This window comes from Drosophila albomicans, chromosome 3, assembly GCF_009650485.2.
Source record: "Drosophila albomicans strain 15112-1751.03 chromosome 3, ASM965048v2, whole genome shotgun sequence".
Taxonomy (NCBI): domain Eukaryota; kingdom Metazoa; phylum Arthropoda; class Insecta; order Diptera; family Drosophilidae; genus Drosophila; species Drosophila albomicans.
This window is the reverse complement of record NC_047629.2, coordinates 4453781-4472176: the sequence shown is the minus strand read 5'-3', so window position 1 is coordinate 4472176 and position 18396 is coordinate 4453781. Positions and strand designations below refer to the sequence as shown.

The 18396-nt window shown below is 34.5% G+C and overlaps 2 protein-coding genes across 2 annotated transcripts; one reads left to right on the top strand and one right to left on the bottom strand.

Annotated features, from left to right (window-relative positions):
• Window positions 1-2975: 2975 nt before the first annotated feature.
• On the top strand, window positions 2976-10709 carry LOC117567037 (uncharacterized). The gene is made up of 3 exons (XM_034246744.2): window positions 2976-3225; window positions 7728-8320; window positions 9889-10709. The coding sequence occupies exons 2-3, from the start codon at window positions 7729-7731 to the stop codon at window positions 10431-10433; spliced, it is 1137 nt and encodes a 378-aa protein (XP_034102635.1). The 5' UTR covers window positions 2976-3225; window position 7728; the 3' UTR covers window positions 10434-10709.
• A 4457-nt stretch (window positions 10710-15166) lies between these two features.
• On the bottom strand, window positions 15167-15837 carry LOC117569407 (uncharacterized). Its single transcript, XM_034250543.2, has 2 exons — window positions 15721-15837; window positions 15167-15634 (listed from the first exon to the last, which is right to left on the bottom strand). Exon 2 carries the CDS (start codon window positions 15631-15633, stop codon window positions 15250-15252), a length of 384 nt encoding a protein of 127 aa, XP_034106434.1. The 5' UTR covers window position 15634; window positions 15721-15837; the 3' UTR covers window positions 15167-15249.
• Window positions 15838-18396: the final 2559 nt, after the last annotated feature.

The window sequence follows — 18396 nt, the reverse complement described above, 5'->3', positions numbered from 1 at the left end:
GTTTAATGTTATTTGAGAATCTACTCGTATGCTTTCATCCAAAATCCAATACGATTATACAGACATAATGTATTGCTTCCCTGTTTCCCATTCCTCATGCCGCATTCCCTATCCGTGTTCGTATTCGTGTTCGCTCTTTGCCAACCCACAAGATGTCCAATGGGCACTTGGAAAACTTTTTTCGCTGAGTCGGCAAAAGAAATGGGGAAACAACAGACAATAACAAGACAAATTTCTTGTGGTTTTGTGTGCCGCACACGTGCGAATCCCACAACAATGACAATGGGAAATAAGAGCATGTTATACGAGTTGGTAGCATGAGGAAAAGGCCATAAAGGTGCAGGTCCAAATCCACTTACATTCATCTCTCAAATGCCGAAGCAAACTACCTACATAACGTACATGTGTACTTTTGTATAAAATAAAGAGAGAGAGCAAAAAAAGTGAGCGAACGTGTTGCAATGAAACGCATTGAGCGATAAATGCGACCATAAAACGACATATGAAAAATCGAAAGTATGCGCAATTGACAGGCGGGGCAGCAGCTGAGTTGCAAAAAAATGAACGGGCAAAAGGGGGAAGTACAGAGTGTAGTTGGTTGGAGTCTTGGTCCCTCGCTTTGGGTTGCCTTGGGTGCTTTGGGTGCAGCAATCCGCCATTCGCAGCTGCCTCTAACGCCATATCGCAGCATGCCGCATGTTGCACAATGCCAAAGTCGTCTCGCAAAAATTAGAGCAGAGATCAACGAGCTGTTAGCCGAACACATGTGAGGCAGCTGTTGGCCTGGGCTGCCCCTCGCTGCTGCGGGCCTATTGGGTGCACCAGCTGCAACCGGTTTCCTGTGCCCCACACACACACACGTACACTCATAACTGTGTGCACCATTTACCAGCTCCATAAACGAACAAACACAGGTATTTAGAACACGCGAAATAACTCTTTTTATTATAGTTAAAGCCCACAAATTGCTCAAATACATATTTCGCAGAGATTTAGAAAAAAAATATTGCATTCCATTTCAAGTGACAATGCTGATCAATTTCATTTATTTATTCGATTTGTTTTTGTAATTTGTTTAATCTATTTCGAATTGCATACTCGAACATAGCAAATTGGCTGACAAGATTTTAATAGCACTCAATTTTGTCAGTTGGCAATTATTAAATGTATGATAAATTATAAATGAATTTTGCAAGATATTTCAAGGCTAAACGATGATTTATTTTATTTTTATTATTATTGTTTAAAAAATGAAACAAATAATATTACTACATAAATTATTTACATTTAAACATTAAACTGAAAACATAAATAAGAAATAAAGCTACAAAAGAGTGTACTCGACTGTGATATACCCGCTACCCATTTTCAATAAAAGCAAGATGTTGCGGTAATATTCTCAAAATATACCAAAATAGGATACCACAAAAATACTAACAAATAAATGGCATATTTGGTATATTTATATGGTACTACATTCAAGATATATTGTACTATAGAGTGCTAAATATACCAGATTGTCATCCTAAGCAACTAAGACTCCTAGTAAGTAGGCGTTTTTGCCCATACAAAAGTATTTCTAAAATAACTTCGGCAATTTATTTATATACTTTATAGGGTCGGTCCTTCTACCTGTTACATACATTTCCTACCAGCACAAGGCTTTAATACCGGGTACATTGAGTAATAATTGTTTAATATAAAAACGACGAATATTAAAAAAGATTAATATAAGTATAAGTTGGACAAGTATTATATAATTATTTGCTAATATTGAAATGAAAAGAAATGTTCATTTAATAAATTATTCACATCAATCACAACAATTATGAAAGTTACATAATATTTAATAGCAAATGAAAATAATTATTTCTTAATTTAGGAGTATTTTCAATTAACATGATTTGAAAAAAAAAAACCTCATGCAATACATTATCTAAATTTAATCAAAATACTATGAATATAGCTGAACCATAGTGAACAATGATCTAAAGTTAATTTGAACAGCTTAAATCGTATAAATTAATTTTTCCTAAAACTGCACATAATTTCCATTTGAATTTCCTAGAAAATAAATCAAGTGCTTTGCTTTAATTAATTGACACAAATAGCTTTGTCAATTTACACTACAATTGTCTGTCATAAAACAGCAAATGAAATAACTAACCTGGCCAATATATGTACATTAAAAGCATCGAGAGTCTCCAAAAGTTAAGCTTAACAAATGCTAGATAAACGGCTCAAATCAATGAAACCCGCCAACACATTGAAAGTGAAAGTTTTGTTGTTGCCGAGCCAATTATTTGCTTTTGTTAATGAATAACGCGCACTGAAAGGTAAAATAAATATATGGTAAAAGAAAAAACAAACCAAAAAAATGTGCATAAATTATTTTCTGTTTGTAAAATATCATGAGGTGGAGTTGGGGGGAGGGGTGTGGTGAACACATTACAAATACCAGATGACAACTGTGGTTGGTATTTGGCAGATTGTTGCCGAATCATTCAAGTCCACTCCCCCTTTTCCCACATTTAAGTCGGTTCAAGTTTAAAGGCTGCTGCACATTATGTAATTTCTCTCATTTCTTTTTGGGGCCACAAGTTGAACTTGGCTGCTGGGTTTCTCGTAGAGCCGCGATTACGGGTGCAAATTTACATATCAATGGGTCTTGAGGCGAGCGCACCTCTGACAGTCCCCGACAGTGATATAATCAGTTAACTGTGGCTTAAATGGGTTGTTAATTAATTAAAACCGAGCTTTGAATGCGTTAGGTCAAAGTTCGAACCAAACATGTTACAACTTCAAACTCCGCAGCTCCTCAATGAATTCCCAAATATCGCAGACTTTGCTACGGACGCAACAAGTCAAATTCAAACCTCGTTCGAAGCGCAACATGTCTTTCGAACTTCTTCGGCACGTTGCGATCGCGAACTCGAAGACCGCAAGCAGCTTGTCTAGTCAGTTAAGACGCGAGCGCTAACGGCAGCGCATGCGCGACGCTTGAAACATTCATCGGTTGTGCGTGTGCGGCTCACATCAATGTTATTCGTATAAAAACAATATTTGTTTTTGACATGTCTGCTAAGCTTATGTGCTATGTGCCGCGTTTGAAACATGCTTAGAATTCGCAAGCCGATTCAAAAAAATAGAAAAGAACAGCAAAAGTGACAACCAAAAAATAGAAAAAGATTCCCTAAAGAAACCAAATTAAACAAAGCTTAAAAGGTGAATGAATATCTCGGAATGGCAAAGTGTGTCAAATGCAAAGAAAGTCATAACAAAAAATAATACAATAAGAAGCACAATTTAGTATTATGTTATTACATATAGAAAGATGCTCATCAGCAAACAACTGTTGGTGGGTTGATTTCCGACTTTATGCAGGGGCTTGTTGTAGATCGCGTGGGATTCAGTTGCATTTCGATTGTGAAGAAGACCATTTTGGGTACCTTCATGGCTAATGATGGATACGTTGGCAATTGTCATACGCCCAGGCATTTGTGAGTGACTCTTCTGAGTCACTCTTCAGACACTTGTCGTTCTTCTGGATGTATTTTTTTTTAGGGCGCAGCTGGAAACGTGATTGGAATCGATTTGCTAAAGATTGAGGAACTTCTGTAAATCAGAAGAAAACATTCCACACCATTCATAAAGTGATTTCTTTATGTTCTATTTAGAGATCGACTGAAAGAGATTTTGTTCTTTTCTTTTCTTTGTGAAGCTAAGTAAAATAATCTAAATCTTTAAAACAAATCATGGTCAATAGATGATTTATGAATTATATTTTTAGGGCACTTATCTGTTATCTTGTAGTCATAAATAATAAACATAATAGCATAACGTCAATTTTGACCGTTGAGCTTTTGAACTTGGATGATTTCACGCAGCTAATTAATATTATTCATTACTTTGGAATTTCAACTTTCAAGATGCTCATTTTGCATAATTCGCAAGGTCGTTAGACCATGTGTCTAAAATAAACAAGTTTTTTTGGCTTCAACTTTTTAAGTCGTTGTCAAAATATGCAGATAATTAGAATAATAATCAACTATATTCGGTTGTTTATGACTAAAAAAGAGTATGTTTGAAATAAATGTCATTTAAATATGATAAAATATTACTTTAAATTGAGGAAGCACTTACATTTGCTTATTTTATTAATACTATTGAAAATATTCAAAGTATTGTCTACTTAATAAGAATACAATATCTTTGGTTAGACAAGGATTGAAAAGTCGACAAATAAATTTAAATATTTATTTCAGCAGTTGTTTGTTAATAACTAGAAGTAAACAAAGGCAATGAAATAACTTAGGATTTATTAAAATCTTCAAAGTACAAGTACGGTGTTTAAAAATTTAATTTTTTAAGCAATAATAGAAACTAAATTTATTATTCTCAATAAAAAACACTAACTTATTTCTAGAGCACAGGCTGCAGAGGCTTTTGACTTAATACAAATATATTGCAGTGATTTATATATTCTTAAAATTTTACAATCTTTATTTAATATGTTACACGTTGAATATAGGCTATAAATATGGATAAAAATGCGCCAGTTATTTGGAATTTATGATACAAACTAAATTTATAGATATTGAAAGCATTATATGCAATATCTCAATATCGTTTGGAATATGCAGTATCTCCAATATCAATAAACTTGAATTGAATGCAATAGTTGATTTTTCATGTGGCTAAAAGGCAAACATAAACTTGACATATTTGGTATGTAAATGAGAACAACGTTGACCAGATCATCGAGTATAGTAAGACCAATATTTTTCTGCATTTGTGACTATCAATTAGTTTAGACATTGAATTAGAACACCGACTATCCGTAAATAGGTTTATGTAAATGAATATGAGCTATATAATATAAAAGAGAGATAATCACAGATGGGTTCCAAGACAACCATTGTTGGTGTCGGGCACACTCGCCGTATACGTAATATGCATTTATGCAACTTATCAGCTGCACAACTTGTGTGTGTTTGTGCTGATGAATGCGAGTCTTTGCTTTTGTATGTACGAATAGTACTTTTATTCCATGCTCCACTGAACAGCTTTGCTAAAAGAAATAAATCAAAATTGTTAGTAACGAGATTCCATTTATTTGCGTGCATCGATACCTAAACGTGCGAGTTTCCCATTTCTCATTTTTGTAGCTATCTATCTATTGATATCAATTTATATGGGTTTTTCTTGTCTTGATTGTTGTTGCTTTTTCGCATTGATAGTCGTCGTGTTTGCTATATAAATAGTCGTTGCCAGACAATTTCATTTGCGTGCCAAACCAAAGTCACGTTGCATTGTTTATATTGCAATTTACTTTGTGTATTTTATAAATATTTTGTTGAAAAACAAAAGAAAAACTAGCATAAACAATAGTAACAACAACGAGAAAAGTTCGTTGTCACCCTCGGTGGTTGTTGGTTGTTGTTTGTTGTTGATGGGGTCTTGTCAGTTGGTCGTTGGACATGGAACCCATAGAAATGTTAATCGATCGCCCAAGAAATTAAAACAAAAAAACCCAAATGAAAAATAAAAACTATGCAAATGAACACAAAAATTGCGAATGCCTGCAAAAGTTGCACAACTTTCAGCCAAATGGGCGTGGGGCACAAATAAACCCAAACATCCAATGACCAATAACCAAAAGTCAATATCTCTGAGATATTTCAAAATTTCAAATTGAATGCTAAGCAAAAAATCAAACAATACGATGAGTGGCCAATAAATCAAAAATATACAGCGAGTTGATGCTAAAACAAATATTATATGTTCAACTAGATATTGGACCTAAAATAAACATGATATATACGTGTGTTTTATCCCAGATGCACAAATCTTAAACCTTATTTTATTAAGTTTCATAGCTAAACATGCTCGCTTAAATATTTCTTTTGGGTACCTCAACTCTTTTCTCTTCAGTTATCCAAAATATCATAAAATGATTGATTGTTACATTCAAATTTTGCATATCATCGAAATTCAGTTATTATAGACTCATTATATCAAGGCCTTTAAATGACTAATATTCCATGTTAAATAAATTAATTATGCAACTTTAGTTTGAATGCGTTCAATTCGTCACATTAAATTGCTTCTTATGTATATTAAAATAATTTTGTAACCAGACTACTTAAGATTTGATATTTGAGCTCCAGGCTAGACTAAAAACAAGTAAGAAAGCTACAGTCGAGTGTACTCGACTGTGAGATATCCTCTACTCATTTTCAACAAATGCAAAATATTGTAGTATTATTCTTAAGATATACCAAAATAATATACCGAAATAATAATCAAGGAAGTAAGAAATCTACAGTTGAGTCTGCTCGGCTGTGAGATATCGATACCCATTTTGAATAAAAGCAAAACAATGCGGTATTATTCTTAGGATATACCAAATTAATAATACGAAAAAAAAACTGAAATATACCAAATTATATATTTGGTATATTAATGTACTGTTACATATCTACCATAAAATGCAAAATATACCAGAGTGTCGACCAAAACAACTAAGAAAATAATACAAGAAAAATACTAAAACTACTATTTTTAGGAAGCGATTGAATCTGATAACAGCATCTGAATTGATCTAGTTTTATTTAATCGAATATTATTATAAAATAACAACAGCACTTGATAAATTGACAGTATGTAGTAATATATTAAAAGTTGATATGAAGACAAACATGAACTAATATTTATAGTTTTGAGAAAAACTCGCCTCTCTCTTATTTATCTGAATAAATAAAATTTTATGATGTTAATGTGACAAGGATTTTAAATAGCTTCAATTAATAAACTGTCATTTCAATAAAAAGATAATCAACTTTACATGACACATCCGGTTATCACCTGCACTGACAACCTGAATTCAAAGTATTTGATTTTCCAAACGAACGATTTACATGCATATTTTAATTAAATTTATGCAATGCTTTGCACAATTTTTGGTGTCAATTGCATTTATTGCTAAATATATTTCTGTAAGAGGCAGAAGAAGAGTTCACGGATTTGTTGCCCATGGCCACATTTAGTATATTTTCCCAGTAACGTTAATATACTATTTAATATATAAATACCCTTACATTTTATATTTTATTAGTAAATAATTTGAATTTGATCTTGACTTTGTTTTTTTTAAATACAAAATATTATATTTCACATTATATTATTTAGTTGGAAGTAAGGGAGTATTTGACAGTCGAGCAACAGTTTAAGCTTTGATAGAAAAAGTTTATGCTTTTAAAACATGAAACCTAAAAAGTAAAAAGTCAATCATGGTAGATATTTATGTTTTATTTGAAACACAATGAATCTGCATATAAATGAAGAAAATTGAAGTTTTATCGAACACTGTTGTTTTTGATCCAAATTGGCAACTGGCAAAACCCAACGACAAGCTGTGCGAGAGATCTGATTGAAATTGAGTTAGCAAATGCATAAATTGTAACACCTGTTAGGCGAAGGTGAGCTGGTGGCAGCTACATGAACTCGAGACATTTATAGTGTGGCATGCAACATCAAGAGATTTGTGGGGACAAGATTTACCAGCTCAACTGGTTGATGCCTGATGAGTGGCGGAAGACGACGTGCCGCACAATCTTCGCACGCATTACATAAGCGGAGCCATTGAAAATATTATATATAACCAGTTACGCACTAAGCTAACACTCTTTCTCCTCTCTTTCTCTTTATGCTCTCTCTCATTGCAGAATGCGGGAACGCAGTCAAACAGCTCCGCGACGACGTCGTGCGGGTCCCAAACAGGCATTGCCTGTGGTGGAATCACCCTACAACATTGACAACACAGAGGATATTTATGGGACGACTCTCTTGCCCTCACAGCGCTGCTATGTGGATCCCTGGGATCTGGAGAATTACGATTATGTGCGCAAGAAAATGGACACAGATGTTGCCCCAGCTGCGGTGCCCGACTATGAGACGGCTCTGGACTACGAACAGGCATCGCAGTCGCCAAGTCCAACGGCGGCGCCAGTTTATGGCTATGGCAATGGCTTGACCATGGCCTCCACCATGCCACGCCCACACACGAGACGCGTATCACGTAATCAGTGTCAGCTGGAGTGCTGTCGTCTCCCAACTCACGTCCAAAGTCAGAGTCGCAGTCGCAGCATGCTGCACAAGGAACCGATTTATGCGGCACGCAGTGAACTCTATGGGGCACCACCTAGTCGCTATGATGACTATATGGCCACCATGACCAGGCAGCTGCATCTGGACGATGACTACCAGCCGGAGCAGGATCTGTATGCCGAGCAGCGGCAGCTTTACAACGGCTATGGAGGTGAATTCAATGAATTGAATTAGCAATCACTTATACTATACATATCCATATCCGTCTGACTGTCCGTCCGACCGGGAAGGAATTTCAATTTTTGTTGACACAAAGATTAAGTTTGTTTCATATTCTTAATGAGAAATATCTTAGAAGAAACAAGTAAGAAAGTTTCAGTCAAGTGTGCTTGACTGTGAGATACCCGCTACCCATTTTGAATAAAAGCAAAATATTGCGGTATTTTTCCCAAAATACAAAAAATACTAAAAATACCAAATTGTATATTTGGTACATTGATATAATACCACATTCCAAATATACCATATACCTAATAGACGGCACAATATACCAGATTATCAGCCAAAGCAACTAAGTAGGCGTTTTTGGCTATACAAACGTATTTCTTTAATAACTTCCACAATTTTTATCTGATCGCAACCAGGAATCACAATTACTATAGTTGTCATTGTATATACCAAAATTCGCAACTCTAGCTTTAAAATTACGCTTGTTTTTCGATTTTTGTTGATTTGCGGGGGCGGAAGTGGGGGTGACAAAAATTTCAAACGAACTTGATTTGCGTGTAAACATAACAAATGCTGTCGAAAAATTATAGCTCTATCTCTTATAGTCTCTGAGATCTAGGTGTTCATACGGCTACATACAGACACACAGACACACAGGCGGACATGGCTAGATCGTCTCGGCTGTTGATGCTGATGAAGAATACATTTCCTGCCGGTACAAAGTTGTAATACCCTTCTACCCTAAGGGTAGCGGGTATAATCATTTTATTTGGAAGGCAACTGTTTTGGTTACCCATTTGGTATATAGTGTACTCTGTAGTATATTTTGAATGGCAAATTTGTAAAATAGTGTCGGTAATACCGCTAATACACTGTTTTGCTTTTGTTGAATCTGGTATACATGTGGCCTATGGATATATTTTGAATGAACATTGAAAAAAAGCACTTCAGCATTTTAGTATTTGTTTAGAATATTCGCTGTTATTGGGTAGTCGAGCATACATGACTGGAACACTCTTACTTATTGTAGTATATCGATATACCAAATAAGTCTTTTGATATATTTGAGTATGTTTTTGATACTGGTAGTACTTCTGAGCTATTTTGCTTTTGCTGAAAATGTTTAGGGGGATCACTAAGTCGAGCACACTCGACTGTAGTATATTGACATACCAAATAAATCTTTTAATATATGATATTTTAGTATATTTTTGGTACTTATACTGCTTCTGCACTGAAAATGTTTCGGGGGTATCTCTCAGTTGAGCACACTCGACTTACTTATTGTAGTATGTCGACATACCAAATAAATCTTTTGATATATTTCCGTATTTTTTTGATACTGATAGTACTTCTGAGCTATTTTGCTTTTGCTGAAAATGTTTTGGGGGTATCTCTCAGTCAAGCACACTTGACTATCGCTTTCTTACTTATCGTAGAATACTGACATACCAAATAAATCTTTTAATATATTTTCGAGGGTATCTCTCAGTTGACCACACTCGACTGTAGTTTTCTTACTCGATTATAATACTCGCATCTCTTTTATAGGTGTATCCAGTGCCAGCTCGACCGAGCAGCACTCATCCATCGGCGGCGATGAGATGCCTTCCATGCCGCTGCCACGAAGAGCGGCCACAATGCAGCGTCGTCCCATGCCCAGTCAAGAGAAGCGTCCCAGCTATGGCACAGGATACGGCACAGCGCCGCATCCGCGACGCAAGCGAAGCGCAGCTACCAAGTCAATGGCAGCCAATCTGACAGCACCACAGATTGATTTCCCCGCACCACCGCCGCTCTCGCCCGCCTATGACTATTGCAATCCCTATGCTACGATGCCCTATTGCAGCCTACCGGATTGTGCCGAGTGCCAACAGCAGGCGACCTCTCTCATCTATGCCGCCCCATCCACGCTCTACGGCACTCTGGCGGGCGGAAGAGCGGCCGCAATGCAGTCATGCGATTCACCCAGCGACTCGTCGCTCTACGCCGGAATTTATGCCCGTAAATTTGGCTTGAGCAAGAAGGGTCTGTTGCAGATCGATTATTCCTGCAGCTGGAATGATTTAGATCGTGTCATGGGTCGTAACTACTGAGCGACTTTTACATACTGTGCTTGGTCTTGGGTTTGGTTTAGTCTCTAGTTAAACTATTCTTGGTTAAGATCAAAGATCAGCTCAAAGCGTCATGCTGCACTTAAGTCATAAACATACATGCATACATACATACATATGTACATCAAACTCACCCATATTGTATACACACACAACAAATTCGTACCAAATAATTAAAAATCTTTATGTTTAGAAATGTTTTGTTTAACTTTTTGAAGGTCTTTCATTTAATTGAGCGCATTGTTATAAAAAGGGATGTAAGAAAAAGATCAGTCAATTTGGCATTTTCTACTTGAATATGTTAAAAAAAAAAACATATAATTTAAGGAATATAATTTACAGTATTTTCAGTAAAAAATATTTGAAATTTTTTTTTTTTATGATAAATTTCAGCAGAATCTTTTAGCAAATAAGTAAGAATTACATAATTAAAAGTAAACAAATATGAGAACAATTTGTCAATGTTTCCTTGGTTTGTTTAAAATCATTAAACAAATTTTCAAAAGTTTATTGAAAGATGAATTGACAAATAAGAGACATATTATATTATATATGTCATATAAGTAGTTTTGACAAAGTTCTCTAAATAGCTTTATAGATAATTGCTTAAAATGGGAAATGATTTTGAACGAAATGAAAACAAACATTTTAAATGCAATGGTCACCTGAGCGTATTTTTAGTAATTCAATTAGCTAACACTAATATGAAAGTTAGCTTAACACACGTCTGCAACAATTACGTCAGCAAATAACTGATGACAAGAACTGAGGCAGCATAAATTAATGTCATTTTCGAATTAACATATCCATGTAGCACTTTCACTTATACCGAACCGATTAGAACCATTATTCAGAAATTAGCTAGAGCTAAATTGGATATGCGACGGACCGCAAAACTTCATCATAGTCAACGCCAAAAACGTTTTCCATGTTACTCGAAAATTGTCAAACCAAATGACGTCGCATGCAAAGCGACTTTTCCTAATTGGCCACCTCGTGAGTTGAAACAGGGAATAGAAACTCGATGACGTCATAATTAATTAAAGTAAAACGGTGGCAATTATTCTCATGGTTGTGTATTTTGTATACACTTTCTAAACCAAAATGAAACTTGAAATTTGTTATAGTATTTATATTTCAAATTTGGAAACCTGTTTCAAAGAGAATATCAATATAAGAATGAACTAATTTCTTCATATGAATAACTTATGTCTGTAATATATCCAAGGGTATGCATACTTCGACATAATCTCAGTTAACGATTTTTTATACATTTTTTTTTTTTGCTCAAGCCTGCCTTGTTGCAGTGGGCGCATTAATTAGTCTATGGAGTTCTGAGCACACGAAACATGTAATTTGTTAAAAAGCTGCTGCGAATTGGACACATCAGACGATGTTAATTAGCTGCTACCAGGCAGAAGCTACCTAAATTATGCAGAGGCCCCTTTAATGGGACGCTAAGCGAATGACTTCTATAATGGATGGCATTGAAGTTAACGCGGAAATGGCATGAGATCATATGGACGAAGGAACATGATGAGATCAACCAGTAACTTTATAATTATGAAAAGTGAAAAAGAGCGAAAGTGATGTACATGCTTCACAGCATAATTTTGAATGTGTGCATGTTGATTGGAGGCAAGATTAGTAGACAGAAAAAAAGATTATTTTATATATTTAATTATTTATTCAGTTTATTCAGGTTGTAAAAATTACAATACTGCTCCGGTGTAGCAGCTTAACCTAATTGTATATTAACAATTTCACATATTGACTATTAAAACATAACATAGTTAGAGATCAGGACTATATTTACAATACATTAAGAGTAATTTATAATTTTAATGTTTCTTGTATCTCACGAGACGCAAGTACACTTGGCTGAAAAGTGATTCTTGATTTTTGCCAAAGTTTATTTAGCATGCACTTAGGAATAATTTCTTACGTTGCCCCTGTTTAAAAGATTTATATAATAAATTAAACCAAAATTACTAGAATAAAGAATTCGAGAATCAATCGAATATTCCTTTAGTTTCATGAATTTTGAAAATCCAAAATTATCCAGCTATTCGAACCGCATATATTTATATCAGATTTTGTATATCCCTTCCACATTAGGTAGTAGGGTATTAATACTTTGTGACGGCCCCAAATAGTATATATTTTCTTTATCATATATTCTTTGTCCGTCTGTCTTTCTGAGCGTATGAACACATAAAGATTGGAGGCGATAACAGATAGAGCTATATTATTTTCCAACAACACTACACTACAACATCATAACTCTCAGTCTTATGATTTCTGAAAATTTTGTTGCAATCACTTAAAAGTGTTATAAGTTATTCAAGATAGTCTGGTATATTTTGTACTCTATGGTATATTTTAAATGTAGGATTATGTAAATATACCAAATATAGCCTTTATAAAATTGGAGTATTTTTTCAATATATGAATTTCGTATATTTTAAAAATTTTACAACGTTGTTATTACTAAAAATAGTTAGAGGCTATCTCAATGTTAAGACTCGGCTGTAACTGTCTTACTTGTTTTCAATATAAAATTATATAAATTTCTTTTTGGTGCACTCAATATACCTCCTTCCTTACTTCTTCCACGAATCTGAGAAAATCTAAGCCAAGCAATTTCAATGAACTGTTTAACCGATATTTGTGCAATGCTTTGGCTTACATCAACTAGTCCACGGTTTACACTGCGCATCTATCTCTTTCCTTAGCTCTTCAATATACATAGTATGCACTTATGTATGGAGGAGTGTGACTACGTGTATATAAGTACATAAAATCAATGAGCAATGAGACAAATAAGAACAAGAACATATTTGCTTCTTTTTTCGCAACATTTTTCTTTCGCTGTGAAAGCGATTTCAATTTCTCAATCCAATTTACCTTTTGCAATACCAATATCCAACACCCATTGCCCTACGCCCAGCAGCAGCACCAATACCAATACCAATACCCTATAACCTACACTAATACCTCTGCCAATACCCAATACCAACAAGAGCTCAAACACAAATACAAACACGAATGAGAGAACAAATACAAAGCGTAAGTAAATCATAAAAAGCAACAGAAAAAAACGTAAGCAAATTCTAGATGCATAAAAAGATTGCAGACTGCCAAAATGAACGACTTAGCGATACCCTCTAGTGAGCAGTAATGTGTGGCAAAGCATATTATATAAATGCAACTCTAAGGAGCATAAATCCCATTTTATTGACATGCAACAGTGCAGAGCATTCATATATTTTTATTTTTCCTGCTTCAAACAGGGTATTCAAGGTAACGAATCGTGCAGAGCGGACTCGGTTCACTTGGAAAATGCACATAAAAGCGCAAATATTTGCGCAACATTTTCAAACATCGTCGCAGACGCTGCCATAAAAATCGAACAAGAAAATATGCAAAACGAAACGCATAAAAAAATATAAAGGGAGAGCACAAATAAAGAAAGACTAAAAATATTTTCGCTCTTCTCTTCTTTTCTCTGTGCTCGGACGACGCTTTTATTATTGTATAACGTCAAACATTTGCATGCAATGACGACGGCGCCTAAATGTATGCCACACTTTCTACACCAGTATTTCGCCTTCTCTCTTCTCGCTTCACGCTTCGACTTCGGCTTCGGTCTTGGTGGAACACCAAGTGTTCCATTAGTATTTGCATTTATGTGCGGCGCCAACTCGACACAACTGCCTCCTGTCCTCCCTGCCTCTGTTAAGCGCTCCTCTCTTTTTTATGTGAACATGCAAATCGCAGCGAGAATATTTCGCACTTCACTGAATCGTATCGGTTGTACATAAGTAAAGTTCTACTGCGCAACGTGTGCTAAAACTTTCGTCCTGCTCGTTGCAGAAAAAACGTGTTCAATTTGACACGTTAACGAAATGGCAATCAGGGGCATTCTGCAAAATAGAATCACATCAATTGCACCTGGTTAAGCATATCGTTATTTACATAAGATTTAAAATATAAGGTTTTAAATTTGGACTAATAACTTATAGAATTTAAAGATTTTCCGTCTTAATTTTCTTAACCTGACGATTTAGTTAAATTGAAGTAAATGCTATTTCTGGAATATAATTTGAATTCCATTTAAAAAAAAATACCAGCTGTCTTCACCTTGGAATTGAATTTTGATTAATAACGTATACAATTTAAAGATTTTCCGTCTTAATATTCTTTACTATTCTATCGATTTTGTTAAATTGATGTGAATGCTATTTCTGGAATATAATTTGAGCAAAGATGAATTCCACTTCAACTTGACAGCCTGCAAAAAAAACGAGCTGTCTTCGCCTTGAAAGCCTCTGGTTTTCTGTTCGAAAATCAAAATGAATTGTCAAATTCTTTTCGCAAATTGAACAGCATTGTTATGGGGTTTTCTGCTCAATTCGGCTTCCAATTTGTGGCAACTTGAAAAATTACAATTTAATGCTAAAGGAACTGGAAGATATCCAATTTTGTTAGATGGAAATTAGTTCGATTATCTTGCTGGAAAAACTACATTGACACTGAAATATTGCATTTTAAACTCTTGTAAAGGTTAAATCTTGCACAATTTTATGTGGCAAGGAAGTCTTAAAAAAATTGAAGCCTACCAGCTACTTTCGTGCCATTTTTTCATATTCGAACAATTTATAACACTTTAGAAATGCTTTCTGCTTCATATATATATTTATATACAATCAGAAATGTTAGATCTGACGACTGAGATAGAGTAGACAACAAACTCGCAATAATACTTTTACATTTTCCAGCTTATTCGCTATCTGTATCAGAGTCGTACCCGCAACCAGTAATTTGCCTTTGCCTGTTTTAGATGTTGCACAATGTTAGCCTCAAGTTGAATGAAGAAATGCTCGGACTCCTTCATCTTAATGCGCGCATGCTCCAACATATTTCTGGCGCAGATCGTGTGTTTTGCGTCATCGCCTTTGCATTTCACACAGTTGTCCACAATCTTTTGAATGTCCTGCAAGTAATCGTTCTGCCCAATAGTTTGCAAATCTATGTTTTTCTGAACTCCATTATTTTTCATTGGTTTTCGAAAGTGATAACTATCGGTTGAGACGAGAATATCATCGTGCACCTTGTCCAAGAGGTATGACAATGCAATCTGATCTGTGTTGTGGGTCACCGAATTCTTGGGCATCGTCATTCTATATTATTATTCCAATTATAAATTAAATTATAAAAAATATAAATTTTTTTATTTTTTTAGTAGAAATACTACTTTTCCTATTACCTGAAATCCACTAAAATTATTTTTTCAGTTTGTTAAACAATTTCTTAGCAACGTGACTAACCCAATTTTCAGAGCAAACGACAGCGACTTATTTTGACAATACAATACAAAAACAAATTAATAAATCGATAATGATTATCGACATATCAATGTTGTCAAATTTTAATGACTTGCTTTCCGCAACAGTGTTGCCAATTTATCGCTTTAAAACAGACAGTTTTGAATTTTTTACAAAAAACGTTTTTTTTTTTGTAACCAACAAAGAATATTTGAATTGCTTTTTAATAAAAATGAATACTCGTACCATTTAAATTCTGTGAGAAATGTCTTCACAAATTATAATATAAAAAAAACATCTGGCATTTTTACTAATTAAATTTAATGAAATCATAGTTATAGATTTTTTAATGCATAACAATTTACACAATATACTATTATAATTTGTGAAATTCTTTGAGATGTATATAAAACGGAACTGGCTATAAATTTATAAAGATGTGTCCAAAGTATTCATTTATGATTTATATAGTTCTAAACGCTTTAATAACAAATATTTGGCTTGGAATGATTTAATTATTTAAATTTAATATACCAATAACTAACTAAAATTATTTTGTGTTTAACCTCTCGTAAAAGAAAATTTCCGGAAAAATAATCACAGTGTGCAACTTTTCCGTTGTAAGACCTCCGAAAATGTTTCATGACGCTTAACGTTGCAACATGTCAAAAATGGGCAACTAAATGCTGTCATAAATAACAGCCAACACAATTTCTGTTGTTTTGCAATGTTGTTATTATTATTATTATTGTTGTTGCTGTTGTTAGTCAGGCAACGCATGCAAACAATGGGCCATGCTAAAAATAAACTTGAAAACTTAATTAAACTTTTTTTCGTTATTCCGAAAAAGAGGAAAAGAACAATAAAGTCAGGGGATGCCAAACAGCAGGAAGAACAACCTTAGAACTTATTGTGTAACACTCACAGACACAGACACAGACGCAAATCTAAATATATTTATGTATTCAAAAAAAAAGTGAGCCAGTCAGTCAGCTTATCAAAATGTCTGTGAGGAGAATTTTCTGCTTATGCAATTTACCAGCCACTTTTAACCTTGCATTGTTGGAATTCACCTCGTTTCTACCTTGGAAATAAAGAAGAGTATATCTGTTGGAAAGTACAAATAATTGACTCACTTACCATTTCTTTTGCTGTTAGTCTTGTTACAATAACTGACAATATTCATTAATTATAAGAATTTATTTTAAAGTTTGCACTCTTCAATTATTTCTGAAGTACAGGGAATTATCGAGTACATCATTGTTTGATAATCAACTGTTACTTGTTTTTAATTAAAACAGAGCTCGAAGGTTGAAGGTATAAGGTATAAGGACATGTAGTATAGGGTATAAGTATGTACAAAGTATGCCCCAGGCTGCCATTTGCTAATGAATAAGTTAATTTTATCCTGTCCGCGTTGCGGTTCCTTTTTAAGCAGAACCCTGCTTCAGGTTCCCTCTCACCTCCCGAACAAGTGTTATTTATGCGGTAAATGCCTGTCGCACATTTTAAACCCTCAAAGTGGTCATTAGAGACTTTGCTTCACTTTGTACACTTCGTAATTTAAGCACGCATACATACAATGCGGGGTCTGCACTGCGTATACTTAATATTAAAAGCAGCACATAGTCAACGCTCTAAGTCACGTACAACAATAGTTTCCACTAACTGTAGACACATCACTATATACTACATGGCGAGCACATATTTACTTCATTCTGAAAAATGCAAATTAAGTTGTTGTTGCTGTTGTTGCTATTATGCTACAGCCAAATGTGGGCGTAACTAGGGCGGGCTTTTTAGTGGCAGCAACAAGAGCAAAAGTGTTGAAGTTACGTAAGCCCCAAATCCATTAGTTGAAGCAGCTAAATTAAAATAAAAAGCTGCTCGGGGTCCCCTGCAGTTAGGCATTTAGGGAGTTCGGGTGGCAAAGAACAACAAGTGCTATAAAAGGGAATGCAGCTTAACTATAAAATGCTCCACTTTACTCAACCCAGCTTTGATGTGGTATGTGCATACATATAGAGTATATGTACGTTCCAAAAGGACCTTCCTTCTTCGGACACTGAACCAATAGAATTTCAACCATACCGGACTGTAGAATTCATGCGGGAATGTCAGCTAAACTTAACATTCATTTACTTTTACGTGCACAAATTTTCCTCAATATATTATTTTAAATTCTTTATACTGACTGACTCAACTATAAAGACTGCAATTTATACACAATTCACAAAATCAATAAACTTTTCAGTTTTATAAAAATTAACAAGCCATTTTTTCTATGTTGAAGCATAAAATAAACTACATAATTCAAAGCCATCTTTTCACCAAAAATTTCAATTTATCAGCTTGTTTAAAGGCTGATTTCTTGCTCGTACACAAAAACCCTGATTCAATTATTTTCTGCAATTTTTTTATTAAAATGTCTTTTAGGATTTGTGAAGCCATCAATAAATTAGGCAAATGCTTCATCTCACATTTTACCTTGAGCAAGAGTAATGCTTTTTGGTATTTTATTTGACAATCCTGTCAAGCCAGGAGTTATACTACCACAAATTAGGATTACGTTGAGCCCAAAAGAATTTATGCAAACAACAGAAAGCAAACTACGAGTA

Bases quoted from the DNA above. Each gene is read 5' to 3' on its own strand.
- LOC117567037 (XM_034246744.2), top strand. From the start codon at position 7,729: ATGCGGGAACGCAGTCAAACAGCTCCGCGACGACGTCGTGCGGGTCCC. The intron at 8,321-9,888 runs GTGAATTCAATG...TCTCTTTTATAG, and splicing joins GCTTTACAACGGCTATGGAG to GTGTATCCAGTGCCAGCTCG.
- LOC117569407 (XM_034250543.2), bottom strand. From the start codon at position 15,633: ATGACGATGCCCAAGAATTCGGTGACCCACAACACAGATCAGATTGCA.